The sequence below is a fragment of the Peromyscus maniculatus genome, chromosome 18 (genome assembly GCF_049852395.1).
Source record: "Peromyscus maniculatus bairdii isolate BWxNUB_F1_BW_parent chromosome 18, HU_Pman_BW_mat_3.1, whole genome shotgun sequence".
Taxonomy (NCBI): domain Eukaryota; kingdom Metazoa; phylum Chordata; class Mammalia; order Rodentia; family Cricetidae; genus Peromyscus; species Peromyscus maniculatus.
Genome location: NC_134869.1, coordinates 53,228,459 through 53,248,791, shown reverse-complemented (window position 1 = coordinate 53,248,791; position 20,333 = coordinate 53,228,459). Strand labels below are relative to the sequence as shown.

Here is a 20,333-nt window from a genome sequence, read left to right as displayed (position 1 = left end):
CCCATTGGAGGAACCATCAGTCAAAACCAGCAAAGCATCTCTTATAGGATCTTTTTTCATCACAACCTTAGGATATATAAAGAAATGCATTTGGACAAATTATAACAATTGATCAGCTGGAAAATGATTATCAATTTAACCCCAAAACTGAGAAAAAGCAATTGCCCAAGAATCTTTTTTTTTTTTTTGAAATAACCAATATACTTGTAGTTTAGTAAAAGGAACACTGATCACACTGGGTTCTTTACCAAAATATTGTCTAGATTCTATTAAACTTTTCTGTACTAAACAAGTTACTGATTCATAATAAGAGTTTAATACCTTAACTGGCAAAACATGAAGCTGTAACCATAAAAGGGGACCATTTTGTCATAATACTACTGTAGAAATATGTTTAGTGGGCACAATAGATGCTTGCCAATGTTGATCACAATTAATACAACATACCTGCTGATGATGAATAGCATTCTCAACCTGTAAAAGAACCTGCCTACATTTTTCAACTAACTGTCTGGATGAATTAGGATCACTATCTCCTTTTTAAATATCACTTAAGGGTTCCAAATTACTGGTAGATAATTTTAAATAAGGTCATAGCCATTGGACATCCCCTAATAACTTTTGAAAACCATTCAAAGCTTTTAACCCATTCTTTCTTATCTCTAATTGTTGAGGCTTTAATTCCTTAGGGTATGATACATGCCCTAGATAGTGAAAAGGGGGCTGTCTTTGCACTTTCTCTGAGGCTATTATTAACCCTGCATGACCAAGACCCCGATGAAGGTGTCCATATGTGTCAAGAAAAATTCCTTCATTTTGTGGGTAAGCAAAATATCATCCATATGCTGAATAAGATAAATTTGCAGAAATTATCTCTAACACCTTGGGTAGCTTTAGCCACACATTTCTGACACAATATTGGTCTATTAGCCATTTCCTGGGGCAAAACCTTCCAATGAAATTTCTTCATAGGCTCTTTAAAATTAACTGATGGAATGCCAAATGCAAAATGTTGACAATCTTGGGGGGCCAAAGGGATGGTATAAAACAATCCTTTAAGTCTAAAATAATTTTGTAAGTATCCTTTGATATGGCTGCAGGGGAAGGCAATCCAGGCTGCAATGCTCCCAGTGGTTGCATGGTCTCATTGATTTTCCTTAAATCTTGTAATAATCTCCATTTTTCAAACTTCTTTTTAATTAGGAAAATAGGAGAATTCCAGGGAGGATTAGAGGGCTCAATATGGCCCTATCTTGCTGTTCCTATACTAACTGCTGGGCAGCTTATATTTTTTTCTTCTGTAAGAGGCCATTGATCCATCCACACAAGGTCATCAAGTTATAGGATCTGCATGGAGTACAGGCTGCCCAATGACCCTTCCTAAAAATGCCCTAATCCAGCTCCATTAGTCCTTCCTTGGGGAAGCAGAGGTGATGTTTGGCTGCCGCTGTTTTCCCCAACCCCTGATCAGGTAACAGTCCTTGTTGAAACATTCATGTAGCATGAATCTTAAAGAGTCTTATTAATAAAATCAAACCTGAGCCAGGTATTGGCATGAACTGGAAGATCAGAGAACCAGAACAAACTACAGCTACCTCACCTCACCAGATCCTCAGCTGGTCTTGTTTCCTCAGACTGGAGAACTCTGAGTCCTCAGCCAGAATGGGTCTCCGCTGAACTGCTGCTCAAAAGCCTGAATGCTTAACCAGGCCAAATGCTAAACCAGGCCAAATGCTTCTAGTTCCTGGTCCTCACGCCTTATATATCTTTCTGCTTTCTATCACCACTCCCTGGGATTAAAGGCTTGCTTTCTGGGATTAAAGGTGTGTGTCACCGTGCCTGGCTGTTTCCAATGTGGTCTTGAACTCACAGAGATCCGAGATGGATTTCTGCCTCTGGAATGCTAGGATTAAAGGTGTGTGCTACCACTGGCTATCCTAAGTATCATGTGGCTTTTCTGTTCTCTGACCCCAGGTAAGTTATTAGGGTGCACAATATTTTGGGGAACACAATACCACCATAGCTTAGCAACATCTGTGTTGGGGCTTTATAAATACAACCCCATATAGCTTATAACATCTCAACCCCACAAATTCACAGGCAAGTGGGGAACAATATATGGCCACAAAGTTCCTTCATTGCCCCCCTCATCTTTCCAGGAACGTTCATTGCTACTTTTTCTCAGAACTCTGAGTCTGACCAATCTCTTGCAGCTGTGTAACGGTCTCTGTCTTTGGCCACATGGAAGGCCGATGACTGGCAGTAACAACAGACACATCCACACCACTGTCTAGAAGACCAGGGAAGCTCTTTCCATTGGTAAGCAAAGTGAGTTCTGGGTGCTCTGGTTTTACGGCTTGTAGCCAATATGCATCGGATGAACCAAACCCAGACTCTCTTCTCTTTTCCCTTTTAACTTGATTGCTTGTTTCCACTTGGGGAAGTAAAATGAATTGTGAAAGTCTCTGGCCTGTCTTTACCACAGAAACTCCACTAGGTGAGTGAGTCATCACCTTAATCTCTCCAACATAATCAGCATCAATCACTCTGGGAGCAACAAAGACACCCTGCATGGTGGTACTACTTTCCCCCAGCAATAACCATACAGTGCCTTCCAGCAAAGGACCATAAACCCCAGTAGGGAGGGTCTACATCCCCATTTCAGGATTAAAATTGCATAGAAGGAAGACCAGAGATCTAATCCAGCACGACCTGGGGCTGCTCTGTTGAGGTCCTGAATGAATTTCTTTGTTGCGGGAACAGACTTCAGAATCACCCCAAAAACTACTCTGTCAGGGCCTGGGGCTGGCCCCTCCATCCGTTTCCCTGCAGAGGATTCCCCTGGGCATCCTTCTTTGATAGACATTCATAAACCCAATGCTTATCTCTATTTCAATTCAGGCACAACCCAGGTTCCTTATTTACTCCTACACCTTTTCTCTTATCAGGACACCAATTGACCTGGTGCCCCATCTGACCACACCTAAATCAACTTCCAGGAGATCGGATCTCTCTCCCTCACCTCTGGCCATGGTTTCTTTGTTGTTAGAGAACACCCTAGGCTGTCTTTCCCTGTAATGCAGCATCCATAACTATCCTCTGATTATATGAGGCCCAATACCTGAGCAAAGCAGAATACAATCAATTATGTTGCCCTTCATTCTAAAAGGTCTCAAAGTAGTTTGACAAGCCGCATTGGCATTTCCATAGGTGAGCTGTTTAACAAGCAAAACTCCAGCTTGCAAATCTCCAATTAACCTGACTTTTGTTTGCATTAGCCTAGCAACAAAATCCTGATATAATTTATCAGGTCCTTGCCTTATCTTTGCTAAATCTTCAGTCTGCCTTCCAGAAGACAGAAGCTTATTCCAGGCCTTCCTGGCATCTGCACTAACCTGGTAATACACTGCCACATCAAAATTTAACTGCTGATTTGTCTCCCGATAAATGCCTTCTCTGGCAAGCATATCAAAATACTGGGAATTTGTTGTGCCTGATTTATATCAGCTATGACTTGACATTGTTCCACAAATTCAATTTTTCACAACAAATAATCTCCTCCTGACAGGTAAGCTCTTGCCATCTGTTTTCAATCTCCAGGAGACAGGGCTTCAAGAGCCCTGTTTTCTAGTAGAGCCTGAGTAAAGGGGGCAACAGGTCCATATTGACAGGATCCTGTTTTTAATTCCTAGAGTTCTTTAACTGGAATCAGCACATCTTGAAAGGTGAAAGATCAGAGGAATAGAACAAGCCAGCCACAAGTTCTTACCACTAGGAAATCCTCAGTTCAAGAGCTCTATTACTTGTATACTAATGCCTTATATCCCTTTCTGTGCTCTGAAATCTTACTTCCTCTCTCCACCCAGGTACATCACTACCTCTTTCTGCCCAGCTCTATCATTTCCTGTCTGTCAGGATAAGAATCCAGGAAAGGTAGTCTGAATCTTTCCCTACAACCTGGGAAACACTAAGAGAATCCGGATTCAGTAAGCATGGCCGCCCATGGACACCAGGGCAGGTTAGAAGGCCAAGAATTCATTTAATGTGGGTGCCCACAGAGACCCTAGATTATTTCTTGTTTTCATCTTGACTCAAGGTCAGGGAGTCTGAGCTTGTTTTTCAGCCCCCCACAAGGCTGCATAATAGGATGCTTTGGCCAACTGTGTGGTTACCAGGTGTCTTATACTTCAAAGCTTTGCCATAAGGCGTGGTCACCAGATGTCTTGAGTACTAAGGAGGTGTTTACAGTTAACTGTACTTTGTACCTTGAACCGTGATGTCCTTGAAGGGGAGAGGTCTTTTCACCCCTCCTCTTTGTTTTGTGTATTTACAGGCTTTGAGCAATAAAACTCCTGTTTGTAGTATTGACCCAGAAACCTCCCACAGCCATCTTGTGTCTCTGTCTTTTTCCTCATCTATGGCTCTATTTCATAGCTATCACTTCCCAATTCCACACCCCCCTTTAGAACTGTTCAACTGGCCGAAGAGTGTAGCAGGGTCCTATGCTGTTGTTCCCTTTTGGGGAGGGGGCCAAGTAGGTGCAGAGTCAACAACACAGACTCTGGGAGAATGTCAAAAAAACAAGCTCAGTTTATTCAGGAGAAGGAAGCCTTATATACCCTCTATCAAAGCTTGAGGGAAAGTCTGATGAATATGCATCTGGTTTGATATGGCTGGCTCTCATTGGTCCAGGTCATCTCCAGATCGTGTTTCAGCTGCTGTTGCTAAGGCCCTTAGGCAGACCCAGGTTGGCTCTCAGAATGTTTTTTTTTTTTTTTATGGTTTTTTGAGACAGGGTTTCTCTGTGTAGCCTTGTGCCTTTCCTGTTACTCACTCTGTAGTCCAGGTTAGCCTTGAACTCACAGAGATCCACCTTCCTCTGCCTCCCGAGTGCTGGGGTTAATGGAGTGTGCCACCACCACCCAACAAAAGTATCTTTTTCACTTGTTTAGGCCAGCTGGCCCTCAAGCCTGTTAGGGATAAGTCATCCCACAGAGCAGGACTTGACAAATAAGTTTCCTGAACTTGTGGCACTCTGAATACAGGGGAATCCAGTGATGGAACATTGAAGATGAAGAGAAGATGAAGGGAATACTCTGGGTGTCAAAAGTGCAAGTGCAGTGAGGAAACTCAGGAGTAAAATTGGAAATATGGGGCAGAGTACCAATAGACAGTCATTTGTGCATCAGCTTGGAGATATTTTGAAAGCCAGGAGAGTTAAGGTAGAGCAGCAACAAATACAGAAATTTTTAGAGTTTGTAGAGGAGCTGTGTCCTTAGTGTGCTGACTAAGGGATCTTCTATGTAGACGCATGGGTGTGGTGATGTTTTGTGCTCTAACAATAAAGCTTGCCTGAGGATAAGAGGACAAAGTCAGCCACTGTATTAAAGATGGAGGCCAGGCAGTGGGAGCACAAGCCTTAAATCCTAGCATATGGGAGGCAGAGATTCATCTGGATCTCTGTGAGTTCAAGGCCACACTGGGAACAGAGCCAAGTGTGGTGGCACATGCTTTTAAACCCAGCACTAGTTAACCGTAGAGGCACTTCTTCAAACACAGATTCCAAGTACATTCTATAGAGTATGGTGCATTGTGGCAAAGCTTTGGCCTTCAAGTTTGTTTTCACTGTGGTAGCCACAGTCAAATATTTGACAGACTCACAGTCAACATCCCTCTTCATAGATATAAAGCACACAATATGCATCAAAATTAATTCCTTTATTCTTGGAAACAAGATGAATAAATAATTATGAACTTATGGTGCATTCTTTTCCATTGTAATACAACAAAATTATCTGGGATCTGTAAACAACCTAAAAAATAGTGGCAAAAATGGATATTTTCTACAAAGGGAGAGTAAAATATCTGCCCAAAATTATGTGTGCTTGCTGTTTTATTTTTAAGACACTTGCTCACTATGTCAAATGAAACAAAATTATAATTAGATATTGTTAACTACTGCACCAGGAGAAATAATGTTTTTTGGAACCAACCTTATCCTTTGGAGTAGTCTCAGTGAATCATTGATAGTGGTTTAGCTCTGAATGATGAGTAACTATTTGCATATTCAACCCCACAAAAAGGAAAAGTTCATAACTGTTCAAATGTTTGTAATGAAAAATTGATTTTTGTCAACAAAATATACAAAGTTGTACAGGTAACAACCATAAGTTCTGGATCATTGGGTTAGGAAGGACACAAAGGAGACATCTATTAACCTTATCTGGTTTCTGTTTTTTTCAATTTCCCAAATCCATCTCAGTCTGTATTATTAAAGAATCAACATTAATCTGACAAAAAGTGGCATTGTTCTTGTTTTGAATAGGAGGCTTAGAGAATGACTTGGACACAAAACTGACACTCTTTTGGACCAATCAGAGAAATTATCTCTTTGATGGATAGAGTTGAGTGTCATGTTAGCATTTTGTACAAATGAGAGCTTCCTTCCTAGGCCAATCTTGGGCATGCAACTTTGGGTCGATTTTATTTTTAAAGTCCTCTTGCTTCCTAGTGACCTTTGATGCTCTAAAATGGAAATGGGTTGGCAGAGTCAAAAAACAAGACTTTTTGTGAAAGATATTAGGAAAGTTGTCCACATAAGATTTATTAATACTTAAAATATTGCTTTATGGGTTGTCTTAGTTAGGGTTTCAATTGCTGAGCAGGGACACCATGGACAAGGTAATTCTCACACAGGAAAAACATTAATTGGTGTGGCTTACATTTACAGAGGATCAGTCCATTATCATCATGGTGGGAAGCATGGCAGCATGCAGACAGACATGGTGCTGGCTACATCTTGATGTGCAGGCAACAGTAGTAGACTGTCTCACTGGGAGTAACTTGAGCCTAGGAGACATCAAAGCCCACTCCCACAGTGACACACTTCCTCCAACAAAGCCACATTTTCCAGTAATCCCACTCCCTTTGGGGTCCATTTCCTTTTAAACCACCACACAGGTCCAGATTCAAAATGGTGGTGATAGTACCTGGGTTTCGGGACTGTTGGGTGGGTCTTGAACACCACTCAAAAAGGGAGCCCTCAGCTCTGATATGGAAGGCCCTCACCTATTTCCTCACCTGCCCTCAGTAATTCACATGCTAAAGATTTTCCTCAATTCACACTGTTAACAACACAGGGGATGTAAGTTCACCACTGCTACCATCTCTGCATCAGGACCAAGCCCTTTGCCTGGGGAGGAGATAACTATACCCACTCCCGTAACTTTCCTGTGACTCTGCTTCACTGGACTATGACGATGAGTAAAGAACTTGACCCACAGCTGTAGCAGGGTATTTATTTACACTGTGTGAAGATGTGTCTATGATTTGCCTCACCTGCCTAAGGCACCTGAATGGCTAAATAAAGAGCTGAGCAGAGAGGGCCCGGAGCTGCTGGGCAGGAGCGGCGGCGACGCCATGTCTGACAGCGAGAAGTTCAACCTGGACTCCATCATCGGGCGCCTGCTGGAAGTGCAGGGCTCACGGCCTGGCAAGAATGTGCAACTAACAGAGAACGAGATCCGTGGTATGTGGCTCAAATCCCGGGAGATTTTCCTGAGCCAGCCTATTCTTCTGGAGCTTGAGGCGCCTCTCAAGATCTGTGGTGACCTCCATGGCCAATACTATGACCTTCTAAGGCTGTTTGAATATGGTGGCTTCCCTCCAGAGAGCAACTACCTCTTCTTGGGGGATTATGTGGATCGTGGCAAGCAGTCTTTGGAGACCATCTGCCTGCTGCTGGCCCATAAGATCAAATACCCTGAGAATTTCTTTCTGCTTCGTGGGAACCATGAGTGTGCCAGCATCAACCTCATCTATGGCTTCTATGATGAATGCAAGAGACGATACAACATCAACTATGGAAAACCTTCGCTGACTGCTTCAACTGCCTGCCCATTGCAGCCATCGTCGATGAGAAGATCTTCTGCTGCCATGGAGGCCTGTCTCCAGACTTGCAATCCATGGAGCAGATTAGGCGTATTATGCGGCCTACAGATGTGCCTGACCAGGGCCTACTGTGTGATCTCCTGTGGTCTAACACTGACAAGGATGTTCAAGGCTGGGGCGAGAATGACCGTGGTGTCTCCTTTACCTTTGGGGCTGAGGTGGTAGCCAAGTTCCTGCACAAGCATGATTTGGACCTCATCTGCCGGGCACATCAGGTTGTAGAAGATGGCTATGAGTTCTTTGCCAAGAGGCAGCTGGTGACACTCTTCTCAGCTCCCAACTACTGTGGCGAGTTTGACAATGCTGGTGTATGATGAGCGTGGATGAGACTCTTATGTGCTCCTTCCAGATCCTCAAGCCCGCTGATAAGAACAAGGGGAAGTATGGGCAGTTTAATGGCCTGAACCCCGGAGGTCGTCCCATCACCCCACCCCGCAACTCTGCCAAAGCCAAGAAATAGCCTCCATGTGCTGCCCTTCTGCCCCAGATGATGGATTATCTGTACAGAAATCATGCTGCCATGGGTCACTGGCCCCCCAGGCCCACCCGTCATGGGGAACACACAGTGCTAAGTGTCTTTTCCTTTCTTTTGTTAATGAATCAACAGCAGCATCTAATCCCCCAGGGCTCCCTCCCACCAGCACCTGTGGTGGCTGCAAGTGGAATCCTGGGGCCAAGGCTGCAGCTCAGGGCAATGGCAGACCAGATTGTGGGGCTCCAGCCTTGCATGGCTGGCAGCCAAATCCTGGGGCAACCCATCTGGTCTCTTGAATAAAGATCAAAGCTGGATTCTTAAAAATTAAAATAAAAGAGCTGAATGGCCAATGACCACGTAGGAGAGAACAGACAGGACTTCTGGGCAGAGAGAGGAATTCAGGATTAGTATCTAGCCTGGCAGGAGAAGCCATTGAGACACAGAGTGAATTAAACATTCAGAGAAGAGGTAAAGAGCCATGTGGCAGAAAGTAGACTAGTAGAAACAGGTTAATTTGTGTTATAAGAACTAGTTGGGAACAATCCTAAGCTAAAGGCCAAGCTCTCACAATTAAGAATAAGTCTCTGTGTCATTATTTGAGGACTGTCAATTCAAAGAAAGTCCAACAACAAAGACTCGATACACACAGCACTGATTTGAACTATTACTCTGGATGTGGACCTGAAAGCTTGAGGGTTTAAAAGTCACTGTTCCTTATATCAAATGATGACCAGTATATTGGTCTTCTATTCCTTGGCTTATGCTAGGAGATGATGTAAATAAGCAACTTAAAAAAGGGGAAAAAATTCATTGCTAGCAAAGGTAGCACAAGTCTTTAATCCCAACACTCAGAAGGCAGAAGAGTTTAAGGACACCCTAGTCTACAAAGCATTTTCCAGACCAGCCAGGGTTCACCCTGAAACCTTCTTTCAGAAAAAAAAATCCTACAATCGGTTTGCAAAAATACAAAATTTTTTTTTTTGGTTTTTTTATTATTATTATTATTATTATTATTATTTTACAACACCATTCAGTTCAACATAATAGCCACAGAATCCCCTGTTCTCCCCCTCTCGCCCACCCCTCCCCCCAGCCCACCCCCCATTCCCACCTCCTCCAGATCAAGGTCTCCCCCGAGGACCGGGGTTGACCTGGTAGACTCAGGCAGGTCCATTCCCCCCTCCCAGACCGAGCCAAGTGTCCCTGCATAAGTCCCAGGATTCAAACAGCCAACTCATGCAACGAGCCCAGGACCTGGCACCAATGCACAGCTGCCTCCCAAACAGATCAAGCCAAATGACTGTCTCACCCGTTCAGGTGGCCTGATCCAGTTGGGGGCCCCTCAGCCTTTGGTTCATAGATCCTGTGCTTCCATTCATTTGGTTATTTGTCCCGGTGCTTTATCCAACCTTGGCTTCAACAATTCTCGCTCATATAAACCCTCTTCTTACTCACTAATTAGACTCCCAGTGCTCCACCAGGGGCCCAGCCGTGGATGTCTGCCTTCAGATTCCTCAGTCCTTGGATGGGGTTTATGGCACCACTATCTGGGTGTCTGGCCATCCCATCACCAGAGTAGGTCAGTTCCTGCCGTCTCACGACCATTGCCAGCAGTCTTTTGCGGGGGTATCTTTGTGGATCTCCGTGGGCCTCCCTAGCTCTCTGCTTCCTCCCCTTCTCACCTTCTCATGTGGTCTTCATTTACCATGGTCTCCTATTCCTTGTTCTCCCTCTCTTTTCTTGATCCAGCTAGGATCTCCCACTCTTTCCCTCGACTGTCGCCCTTCATTGTTCCCACTCATGACCAGGCTATTCATGTAGATCTCGTCCATTTCTCCATGTCTTTTTTTGGGGTCCCGTTTTCCAGGTAGCCTCACTGGTGATGTGAGTAGCAGTCTAGTCATCCTTGTTCCATATCTAGCATCTTCCTATGAGTGAGTACATACCATATTTGTCTTTCTGAGTCTGGGTTACCTCACTCAGGATGATTTTTTCTAGATCCATCCATTTGCCTGCAAACCGTGTGATGTCGTTGTTTTTCTCTGCTGAGTAGTATTCCATTGTGTATATGTGCCACAATTTATTTATCCATTCTTCAGTTGAAGGGCATCTAGGTTGTTTTCAGGTTTTGGCTATTACAAACAATGCTGATATGAACATAGCTGAGCAAGTGCTCTTGTGGTATGATTGAGCATTTCTTGGGTATATGCCCAGGAGTGGTATAGCTGGATCTTGGGGGAGATTGATTCCCAATTTTCTAAGAAAGCGCCATATTGATTTCCAAAGTGGTTGTACAAGCTTGCATTCCCACCAGCAGTGGAGGAGAGTTCCCCTAGTTCCACAAATTTATAGTACTAGCAAGAACATCTAGAAAAGGAAGATGATGAAGCAAAGACATATTGCAACTACGAGATTCATTTTGTGGGGAGTTCTATGCAAGATAATTTTAAGTGAAAAAGATAATACAAAGTGGTATATACACAAAACAATTTAATTTTAAAAGACTATTGATGTATAGTCATACTTTGTTTTAAGCAGTAAAACATGATCACTTTCTTTTTCTTTATACTGGTCGCATTCAAGATAAAATAAAATGAGCTCCCTGTTTTAGGAAGAGTGCTATCTCCTGGTTCTATGTGAGCCAAGTCTTAAAACGGTATCATTTTATAATTCTCTACAGAACAGAACGTCTCTGTTTAAACATTGGGAGAACATAAAAATGTTTTTCAAGTTTGTGGATCAATAAGAACTTCCTGCTTGGCACTAAGCTCAAAAGATAGAGCCCCCAAATCACTAGAGGATGAAGGGAGGAGAAGATGCTTAAATACTGGGGCCTGGCTGCTCTGGGCAGCTGGTGAGTTGATTCCCAGACAACATGAAGGCTCTCCTCTCTCTGGGGTTCCTCCTGCTTTCTGTCAATGTCCAAGCCAAGGTCTTTGAGCGATGTGAGATAGCCAAAGTTATGAAAACACAAGGACTGGATGGCTTCGCAGGAATCAGCCTGGCCCACTGTAAGTCTCCTCGTCTTGACCCCTCCATATAATCACCCTCTACAGAACAGGTACAAGGAAGCTATCAGTGAGCAGAGAGGGAGCTGGGGTCAATAGTTTTTAGAATTCCTGCCTGTTTGACTAGTTTGATTAAAAACATCAGCCTTCATCTTTTCCATCAGAGATACTGCAGTGAGGGCATGGGAGGGGACATCTTCCCAGGCTAAGGCAATAGGACATGAGGTGTTAATGGAGAGTCACTAGGTTTTCCAGTTGTTTCAGACTCAATAGCCCACAGGGGGTGAGAAAAGATGGGAGGACTCACTCATTCAGAACTTGAGTTCTGAGAGCCTAGAGTGACTGGGATCTGTCTTCATTACTCTGACCTTGGTATGGACCTTTTGAGAAAAAAAAATTTCAAAACTTTTGAACTTCCTATGCAAGGTAGAGGGATCTTATTCCCCCAAGTTGCTGCTAAAGTGAGGTTTTCTGAAGCTGCGTACGAAGTGACTTGGTACTCTTCTTTACTCTGGGAAGGTCTTTCTTTTTGCACAATGGAAGAGGTGAATGAGAAAAGTTGTTCATGGCCTATGCCATCTATGTCCTTGTAACCAGTGTTCTTTTCAGATTCGATGAAGGTGGTTACTACTCAATAACTGTCCATGAATGAGTGAGTAGATAATGTATGTGTGGGTGGATGGATGGATGGATGGGTGGATGGATGGATGTGTGGATGGGTGGATGGGTGGATGGGTGGATGGATGGATGGATGGATGGATGGATGGATGGATGGGTGGATGGGTGGATGGGTGGATGGATGGATGGATGGATGGATGGATGGATGGATGGATGGATGGATGGATGGATGGATGGGTGGATGGATGGATGGATGGATGGGTGGATGGGTGGATGGGTGGATGGGTGGATGGGTGGATGGATGGATGGATGGATGGATGGATGGATGGATGGATGGATGGATGGGGGGGTGGATGAATTTGCAGAATAGCCTTTCTTGTTCTAATGTTCTCACTCTCAATATTCTTATCAGCCATTTGTGATGGTACACACTCCTGAAATCCAAGTAAGAGATGGCATGTTCTGTGCCAAAGTTGTATCCACAGTGACACAGAGAAGAAAAAGAATTCTAACAAAACATACAAATTCACATTGGTTATAAGAACATACCTCTGAGGAAATCCTTATTTTTCTAATAGGAACGTTTTATTAGCATGTGTCTTTGATACTAATTTATAAAATCCACCTAAGTACTATTTGTGTTTCTATTTTAGGCAGAGGTATCTCCAGAATAGATGAGGGAGGGAAAAGCAGTGAAGAAACAGCTATTTTATTTTGGGGAGGAGGGGCCATGGTGTCAGTGTAGAGCTCTCCCTGGCCTGGAACTTGCTATGTCTCCAGGCTGGTCTCAAACCCACACAGACTCTCTGGCCTCTGCTTATGGACTGCTGGGAATAAAAGAGAGCACCACTGTGACCAGTCAATCTATTGAGTGTTTTAAAATGACCTTATCTCGTTTATTCTCAGTGAAAAACAATTTGTCCTCAAAGAGATTCTCTTTGGGGCTTTTGAAAAATTTCACTTGCTGACTGCGTACATCAATTTGACCTCCTTGAAAGGGAGAGGCAGGAGGATCACTTAAGACGAGAGACTACACTAGGAAACACAGCCAAACCCAGCATGAACTAGTGGGAGAATATTTTATAATTTAATCATATGGTTGTACTTATAACATAAATCACTTGTGAAATACAGCCAGATCCAAGAGCTAATTTTGGTTTCCAGCATAAATCATTTGCTGTTGCTGCTTATTGATGAATTTTCTTTTTCTTTTTAGGGGTATGTATGGCTCAGCATGAAAGTCACTTAAACACACTGCTTACAAAGAACTTTGGAGGCCGAGACACTGTCTATGGGATATTTCAGTTCAGTAGCAAATTCGCGTGTGATGATGGCAAAATGCCAAAAATGCGGAATCAGTGTGGGATCCCCTGCAGCGGTAAGACAAGGTGGGCTCAGAGGGATAGCCAACAACCCACCTGCTCTCATGTGCAAGAGCAGAGACTCTGTGCAGGAGACATCACTGAAGGAAGCATGAGGAACCTGGGGAGACTGGACTGTTAGAAAGTCATTGCTATTCACATCAACGTTAGCCAAGGAAGACATCAGGCTTCGAGCATGGCTTGGCAATAGAATGCCCTGCCTACCAATCAGAGGGCCCCTGGTTCCACCTCCAAAATCCTAAATGAATAAACAAAATAAACAGAGGCTGGCCAGGTAGCTCAGACAGAAAGTCCCCAATGCCAAGGTTTGACCCTCAGCACCCACATAACAGCTGAGTTTGGTGACACGCATTTGTAAGACCAGCACTGGGGAGTCTGAGACAGCAGATCCATGGGGCTCACTGGCCAATCAGATAGGCTGATCTGTAAGCCAGTTCCGATGGCAGACCCTGCATCAGAAACAATGTGGACTGCTTCTAGGGAACAACTCCCAGGGTGTCCTGTGACTTCTACACACACACACATATCTGTGCAGGTTCCCTGGTGCACAGACCAGCACACACAGACACTAACGTTAAATTAATAGAAAATAGGAAGTAAAGAGCTGGTGTCATTACAACTTTGTGGGATCTTTTTAACCTATACTCACATGCACTCACCCATATACAGACCCATAATTGAAATAAAAAAAATAAACATTTTTGACAAGTTGTCATTTTATAACATATGAAAATTTCTGGAATATATACTAATTATTGGTAAGTGGGCTTATTGGTGTTTTGTCCTGGAGATTTCCATTCTAGCTGCTTACTTAAGAGTAGTTCTGGAAATTGCCATAGGGTCATTTATGACTGAATGAATTTTATTACGAAGATTTCTAACATATACAAATGAACATGTTCCTATAGTAAAATCTATATGACAAGGTACCATTAAACAACTGCCACTTAGTCCAACTGATTTCTATATGTATGTACTGATGTACTGCTTTGGGATAATGCTCATGTACACTGTAAAGATTTGTCACTGGAATTGGTTTAATAAAATGTTGATTGGCCCATAGCCAGGCAGGAAGTATAGGTGGGGTGAACAGATTAGGAGAATTCTGGGAAGAGGAAGGGCAGAGTCAGGAGTCACCAGCAGAATACAGAGAAAGCAAGATGTCAAGGCAGAACTGAGAAAAGGTACCAAGCCACGTGGCTAAACATAGATAAGAATTATGGATTTCGTTAAGTATAAGATCTAGTCAGTAATAAGCCTGAGCTAATGACTGAGCATTTATAATTAATATAATCTTCTGTGTGGTAATTTGGGAAGCGACTGCTGGGTGTTTGGGAGTTGTTGGTGGAACAGAAACTTCCGCCTACAATGTGCTTTTTGTGTGGAGGGGTTTTAGAGTGAGTTACTAAGACCAAGTTCTGTTGTTAAACTCCTTTGCTTGCATGTCCAAATGATCTAATTCTTAGATTGAAATTATCTGATCTAACAAAATAACACAGATTCGTGTATTTGAGATGAAACTTATTTTTAACAAGAAACAAACAAACAAGGTTAACATCAGGATTGTGGTCTGGGATGGGAGAACTTGTGTTCACCCGGTGAGAGAAGTAATATGTAATTTTTAGTGCATGAATTAAATTGGTCAATGGTGTTCTATTTTTCCAGTGTGGGAATTGAACCCAAGACTTGCTACATTTTTGTCAAGCACTCTAAACAGTGAGCTATTAATTTCTACTTTGTTAAATTTGGTGGTGAAATTTTTTCAGGAGAAAAAAGATGGTGGAACACTCTTTGTAGCCTGCTTAGCCTATCTTTAAATCCATTGTGAACACCCATCTGCAGTTATTGAAAGGTATTAGAAACTACAAGCAAAGAGGAACATGACTCCCAGTTTGAGTGCTCAGGGAGTTGATGTAACTGGAAACTTAGGAAAATACTCTTCTAGACTGTAAATCTAGGCTGAAGGTCCATGTAAAGTTTTATCATCCACATATGTACTCCCATAAAAAGTACAGATTTTACATTTATTACACAAATTAAATTATACTTGCACATCTTCATTATATGGTTATTACTCAAAACTACATCAACAGTAATGAAGTTACCTGAATTCTCATTTTAAAGAGTATATAAAATTATAGTAACAATACTCTGTATGTTGAAAATACCACTCTTAAATCTTGAGATTTAAAGCACCTGGCTGCTTCCATGTTACCGAATATAAATTTCCAGGAAGAAATTTATTCACACAAGGCTTGTGCATTGTTTTCTTTCTTAAAGTATTCATTTATCTTTATGTGTGTGGGTATTCTACCTGCAGGGAGGTACCACATGCATGTCTTCTACCTGTGGAAGCCAGAAGAGGGTTTCATCTGGAACTGGAGTTACAGACAGTTGAGAGCTGTAATGTGGGTGCTGGGAATCAAGTCCTTTGGAAGAGCATCCAGAGCTCTTAGCCACTGAGCCATCTGTCCAGCACCTGTTTTACTTTAGAATAAATTCCACTGGTAGACATCGGTGACAGTTCTGGCTTGTTCTATTTCCCAGAGTGAGAACAAAGTGGAACTTCCCTCGAGGTAGCTGACAGTCCCACAGCCTCCAGTGACCCCTCATGACTTCAGTGTGTTCTTTACTTTTTATCAGTGTTAGAATCCTAAGAACACTCTACACTCAAGTAAATCCCAAGCCCCCAGGGACTTTATAAATGAGAAATAAAATCACTTACACCAGGTCACCTGCATAGAATCAAGAGAGGCTGTCTGCAATAATCACAGATGCAGGGACACTTGCAAAATAATTTCCTGCATGCACTGCTCAACGTCACAGAAGAAAACTGGCTGGATCTGAACTGAAAATGGCTTCTGTAACAGTCCTTGTCCTTCCTCACGCCTGTCTTTCAGCTTTGCTCCTGGATGACATCACTCAAGCCATACAATGTGCAAAGACAGTTGTGAAGAGTCCAGAAAACATGAAAATATGGTATGTTGGAACTCTGGAATGGGAACTGCTGGTTCTGTTGATAAGTGTGGTGAGTCTTTCTAAGACCCAAGTGTTATTCTGAGCACTGTGGGTACAGCTGGGGCCTTTCACTCCATCATTAGGTTTAGAGAATTTCTTCAGATTCTGAGAATTCCCACACACAACTGCTTCCATGTTAGGCCGCCTGACTATTTGTTTCATCAGTTAACAGTTCTGTGCCCATGATGTCACAGTGACATTGAGCATGCAGTGCTCTGCCCAGGGTTTGGAGAGGATCAAACAGCCTTGTAGACACAGCTCCACCAGTCAGTAGCAGCTTCTGGGTGCAGCTGTAGCCTGGGTTTCACACTAGATCTTGGCCCAGAACACAAACTCCATTAGTGTCACTGTTACACTATTTCCTTCACAGGTTTGAGAATGTGTGTGACAGAGGACAGAATTCTAACCATTTCCCCCGTCTCACTCTCCTCCACAGGTCAGCTTGGACAAGACACTGTCAAAACAAAGATGTCTCCGAGTACATTAAAAATTGTGGAGTCTAACCACTGTGTGCCTCCACCTCAGCTCACTCTGTCTCTTTCCCACTATAGAAGTAGTTATGGGAAAGGTCACATTTCCTTGGTTTCCCCTTTAGACAAGCAGGCTTTTATCAGAAACAGGAGCAACATGGAGACTGTTTCCTAAGAGGCTTAATGCTGACTAATGTGGTCACTGTTGTATGGAAAGCCTCCATTATTCTATTAGCCAAGGCAGCAGATGCTGGTGACAGTGATCTAGCATTGAGTGTCACACACGTCTCTGTACATCAACTCTTCACCTATGAAGTAATTCACATTAAGTTTCATTGGAATTAGTCTTCATCTCCCCACTGTTGGATAGACATACAACAAATATGTAAGGAGACAGTAGATCTTGGGTAAAATGACAGCTGTGTTAGCTCCCAGGCCTTGTGTGGGCTCAGCACACAGACAGTGAAGAAGAGCCACTGTGTGGGGCAAGGTGGGATTTTAAGGGAACATAATTCAGAGTGGATACAACTGAGAGTGCTTCAACTCAGAAATTTGCCATGAAATGTGTGACCTTTCAAAAAAGTATTTTCTTAGAGCTGGCCCATTTATACTCCTTGCAAGTAAATTCTCAACTCATGTCAGTCTGTGTTAACCCTTGAGGGAATGATCCATACCTCTAGCTGATCATGAGGTATTCAGGACAGATTGGTCTCTATGCTAGCCCTTAACTTTCTTAAAGTAGCTTCATGCATATCACCTAACTCTGAGACAGATGAGCTTGTATCAGCAAAATTAATCACATTATGTAAAACTACAAATAGACATTAAATGATTTCAATGCACAATGATTGTCTTTCTTTACTCTCATATGCTCTCTGTGGGGAAATTGTTTATATATTGGTAAAAAAAAAATCATCATGGCATTCTTAATAGGGTCTATGTCCTCACCTACACTTAGCCAGTACCTACATCTTCACCTATACATAACCATAGCTTACACACTCACCTACACTTACCATTTTGTAATCCTCATCTATACATAGTCTGTGCCTACATCCTCACCTACACATAGCCTGGGCATATATCCTCCTCCTCACATAACCACCTGGATGTTTCGGGGGTAAAATTTACAACCAAGCTCACCAATCTCCCTTGTCCCTAGCAGGCCCTTGACAAAGTGAACCATTTCTTACTCTCGAGTCTGCTCTCGTCCAGCCTCATCCTCCACACACTCCTACTTCTCAGGCCCTTTGCTGGCTCTAGGATTGTGATTTCTTTTCTCAGTGTGGGAATGCTCTGGACTGTATCCCCTACTGACTTTACATTTATTTTTGATGTATTTATTCATTGGCTATTCTCCGTCCCTTGATGCACTTATTCAACTATTAACCCTGATCTGAAAACATCAAGTTTTAATGCCAGAAGCAGCCAGGTGGCATTGATGGTGCATGTCTTTAATCCCAGCATTGGGAGGCAGAAGCTGGTGGATCTCCATGAGTTACAGCATAACCTTGTCTACTAAACATGGTCCAGGACAGTTAGGACTGTTACCCAGAGAAACCAGGTCTCAAAAATCAAAAACAAAACAAACAGAATTTTTTTTTAATGCCAGAAGCAATCAGCTGGTGCTGTGAGAATTTCCATGTTCTGTTTCTCATGTTTGAAAACCCCTGTCACTCTGCGGCCTTCCACCCAGTACATGAGTCCTCACCGGCTCCAGGGCATCCATTCCAGGGCATACTACACACCTCCCAGTCACTTAGGGCCGAGTCAGGCATATTCTCACGGTGGTAGTATCTGAGGGATCCAGTGACAGTATTTCTTAGTTTAGATGGCAGAATTCAGTGAGAATCCTGTCTTTGCAGTTGTTAGTCTCTCACTGTGCTGGATTGGTGAATTAAACTCTCTCGTGGGAAATCAGGCAGGGGAAGGCCTACTGCATGTGGGGAGCAGCTGTGGTTTCCAACCCCTGATCTCACCCTCAGAACTAGACCAACAGTGCCTGGCACGTGGTTTGTACCCCAGAATGCACTCGACACTTCCTCTCTATTCAGGTTCAGAGCACCTCTGAGTGGTGAGGTGATGACATTCTTTTAATACTACCAGAGGTTCCCCACCTAAGAGCTTCCAGGGATCTTAAGAACCCCATAGTCAGAAAACAGGGAGGTGCCTCCTTCCAAGCCTGGGGGCCTGAGTTCAAACCCAGGGTGCACATGATGGATGGGAAAATGGACTCCTGCAAGTTGTTGTCTGGTGTTCACCAGAGCACCACAGGACACAGTTTCATGTGCACGCGCACACACACACACACACACACACACACACACACACACACACATACATACAGAGAGAGAGAGAGAGAGAGAGAGAGAGAGAGAGAGAGAGAGAGAGAGAGAGAGATTTTTTAAAAATTTTGCTTCCACATATGTCTGTGTATCAGGAGCATGTCCGGGACACCAGCATCCAAGAACAAGTAATGGATCCCCTAGATCTGGAGTTTAGATGGCTATGAGCTGCATGTAGGTGCTGAGAATTGAACCTGAGTCCTCTGGAAGAGAAATCACTGTTTATTTCCACCATGTCATCTCTCCAAAATCTTCATTTTTTTTTTTTTTAGAAAAACATCAGATGAGCTTTTACTCTTTTATAATCATAAGTGAGATGTCACGTGGTGATTACTGCTAACAAGAAGCTGTCCTTCAGAGGTAGGAGGTTTCGTCTTGAGCCTGTCTCTTGCCAAGGGTAGGCAATTCTTGACCAATACTCTGTGCACCTACATGCTGTCCAGGGGAGGCCTTTTCCCATTGCTCTGGGCCCCAAAAAGAAGAGAGATACACAATTAATCTCAGTCCTTTTAGCAAAGGTGATCTCGTTTATGAACACAGTGGTGGTTTTAATGAAATACCCTCCCTAAGTTGAATACTTGCTCCCAAGTGGGTGGTTGCTTGGGGGAGGACTGGGAGGTGTGGCCTTGCTGAAGGAAGGGTGTCCCTTGGGGTAGGCTTTGGACCCACACCACTTCAAGTGAGTGCTTTCTGCCTACTCCTTGTGGATTGAGATTGAGTCCTCAGCTGGTGCTCCAGCTACCTGCCCTCATGCCTTTGCTCTGCCATCATGGATTCTAACCCTCTGTACAGTAAACCAAATTTAATTCTGTTTTATAAGTTCTCTTGGCCACGGTATATATATCACAGCAACAGAAAAGTTACTAATACAAACACTTTCTCTGTTCATTTTTCATAGTCCCCCTGCACCTCTGATCTCTCTGGGGGCATTCATTCTAATTCTATCTTCCTTTTCATTGTTTGATTTCCTCTTGATCCCTTCTCTTCTGTTTGGTTACTTCGGATAGTGGCTTCCATCCAGTATCTGGTGATCTTTGGTTGGCTGTATAAAACCTTAAGCACTAAGG

The 20,333-nt window shown here is 43.2% G+C and overlaps 2 protein-coding genes and 1 pseudogene across 2 annotated transcripts in view; 2 read left to right on the top strand and 1 right to left on the bottom strand.

Annotated features, from left to right (window-relative positions):
* The window catches only part of LOC102923362 (lysozyme C-2), an 88,488-nt gene that overhangs the window by 36,619 nt on the left and 31,536 nt on the right, over positions 1-20,333 (bottom strand). The gene's annotated exons all lie outside the window — the stretch shown is intronic.
* LOC102922745 (serine/threonine-protein phosphatase PP1-alpha catalytic subunit pseudogene) lies at positions 7,385-8,686 on the top strand (annotated as a pseudogene).
* Positions 11,251-17,766, top strand: LOC102923051 (lysozyme C-1-like). Its single transcript, XM_076554209.1, has 4 exons — positions 11,251-11,436; positions 13,268-13,429; positions 16,334-16,412; positions 16,888-17,766. The coding sequence occupies exons 1-4, from the start codon at positions 11,301-11,303 to the stop codon at positions 16,952-16,954; spliced, it is 444 nt and encodes a 147-aa protein (XP_076410324.1). The 5' UTR covers positions 11,251-11,300; the 3' UTR covers positions 16,955-17,766.

Coding starts and splice junctions, on each gene's coding strand:
- LOC102923051 (XM_076554209.1), top strand. CDS start 11,301: ATGAAGGCTCTCCTCTCTCTGGGGTTCCTCCTGCTTTCTGTCAATGTC. Junction 11,437..13,267: donor AGGAATCAGCCTGGCCCACT/GTAAGTCTCCTC, acceptor TTTTCTTTTTAG/GGGTATGTATGGCTCAGCAT. Junction 16,413..16,887: donor CCAGAAAACATGAAAATATG/GTATGTTGGAAC, acceptor TCTCCTCCACAG/GTCAGCTTGGACAAGACACT.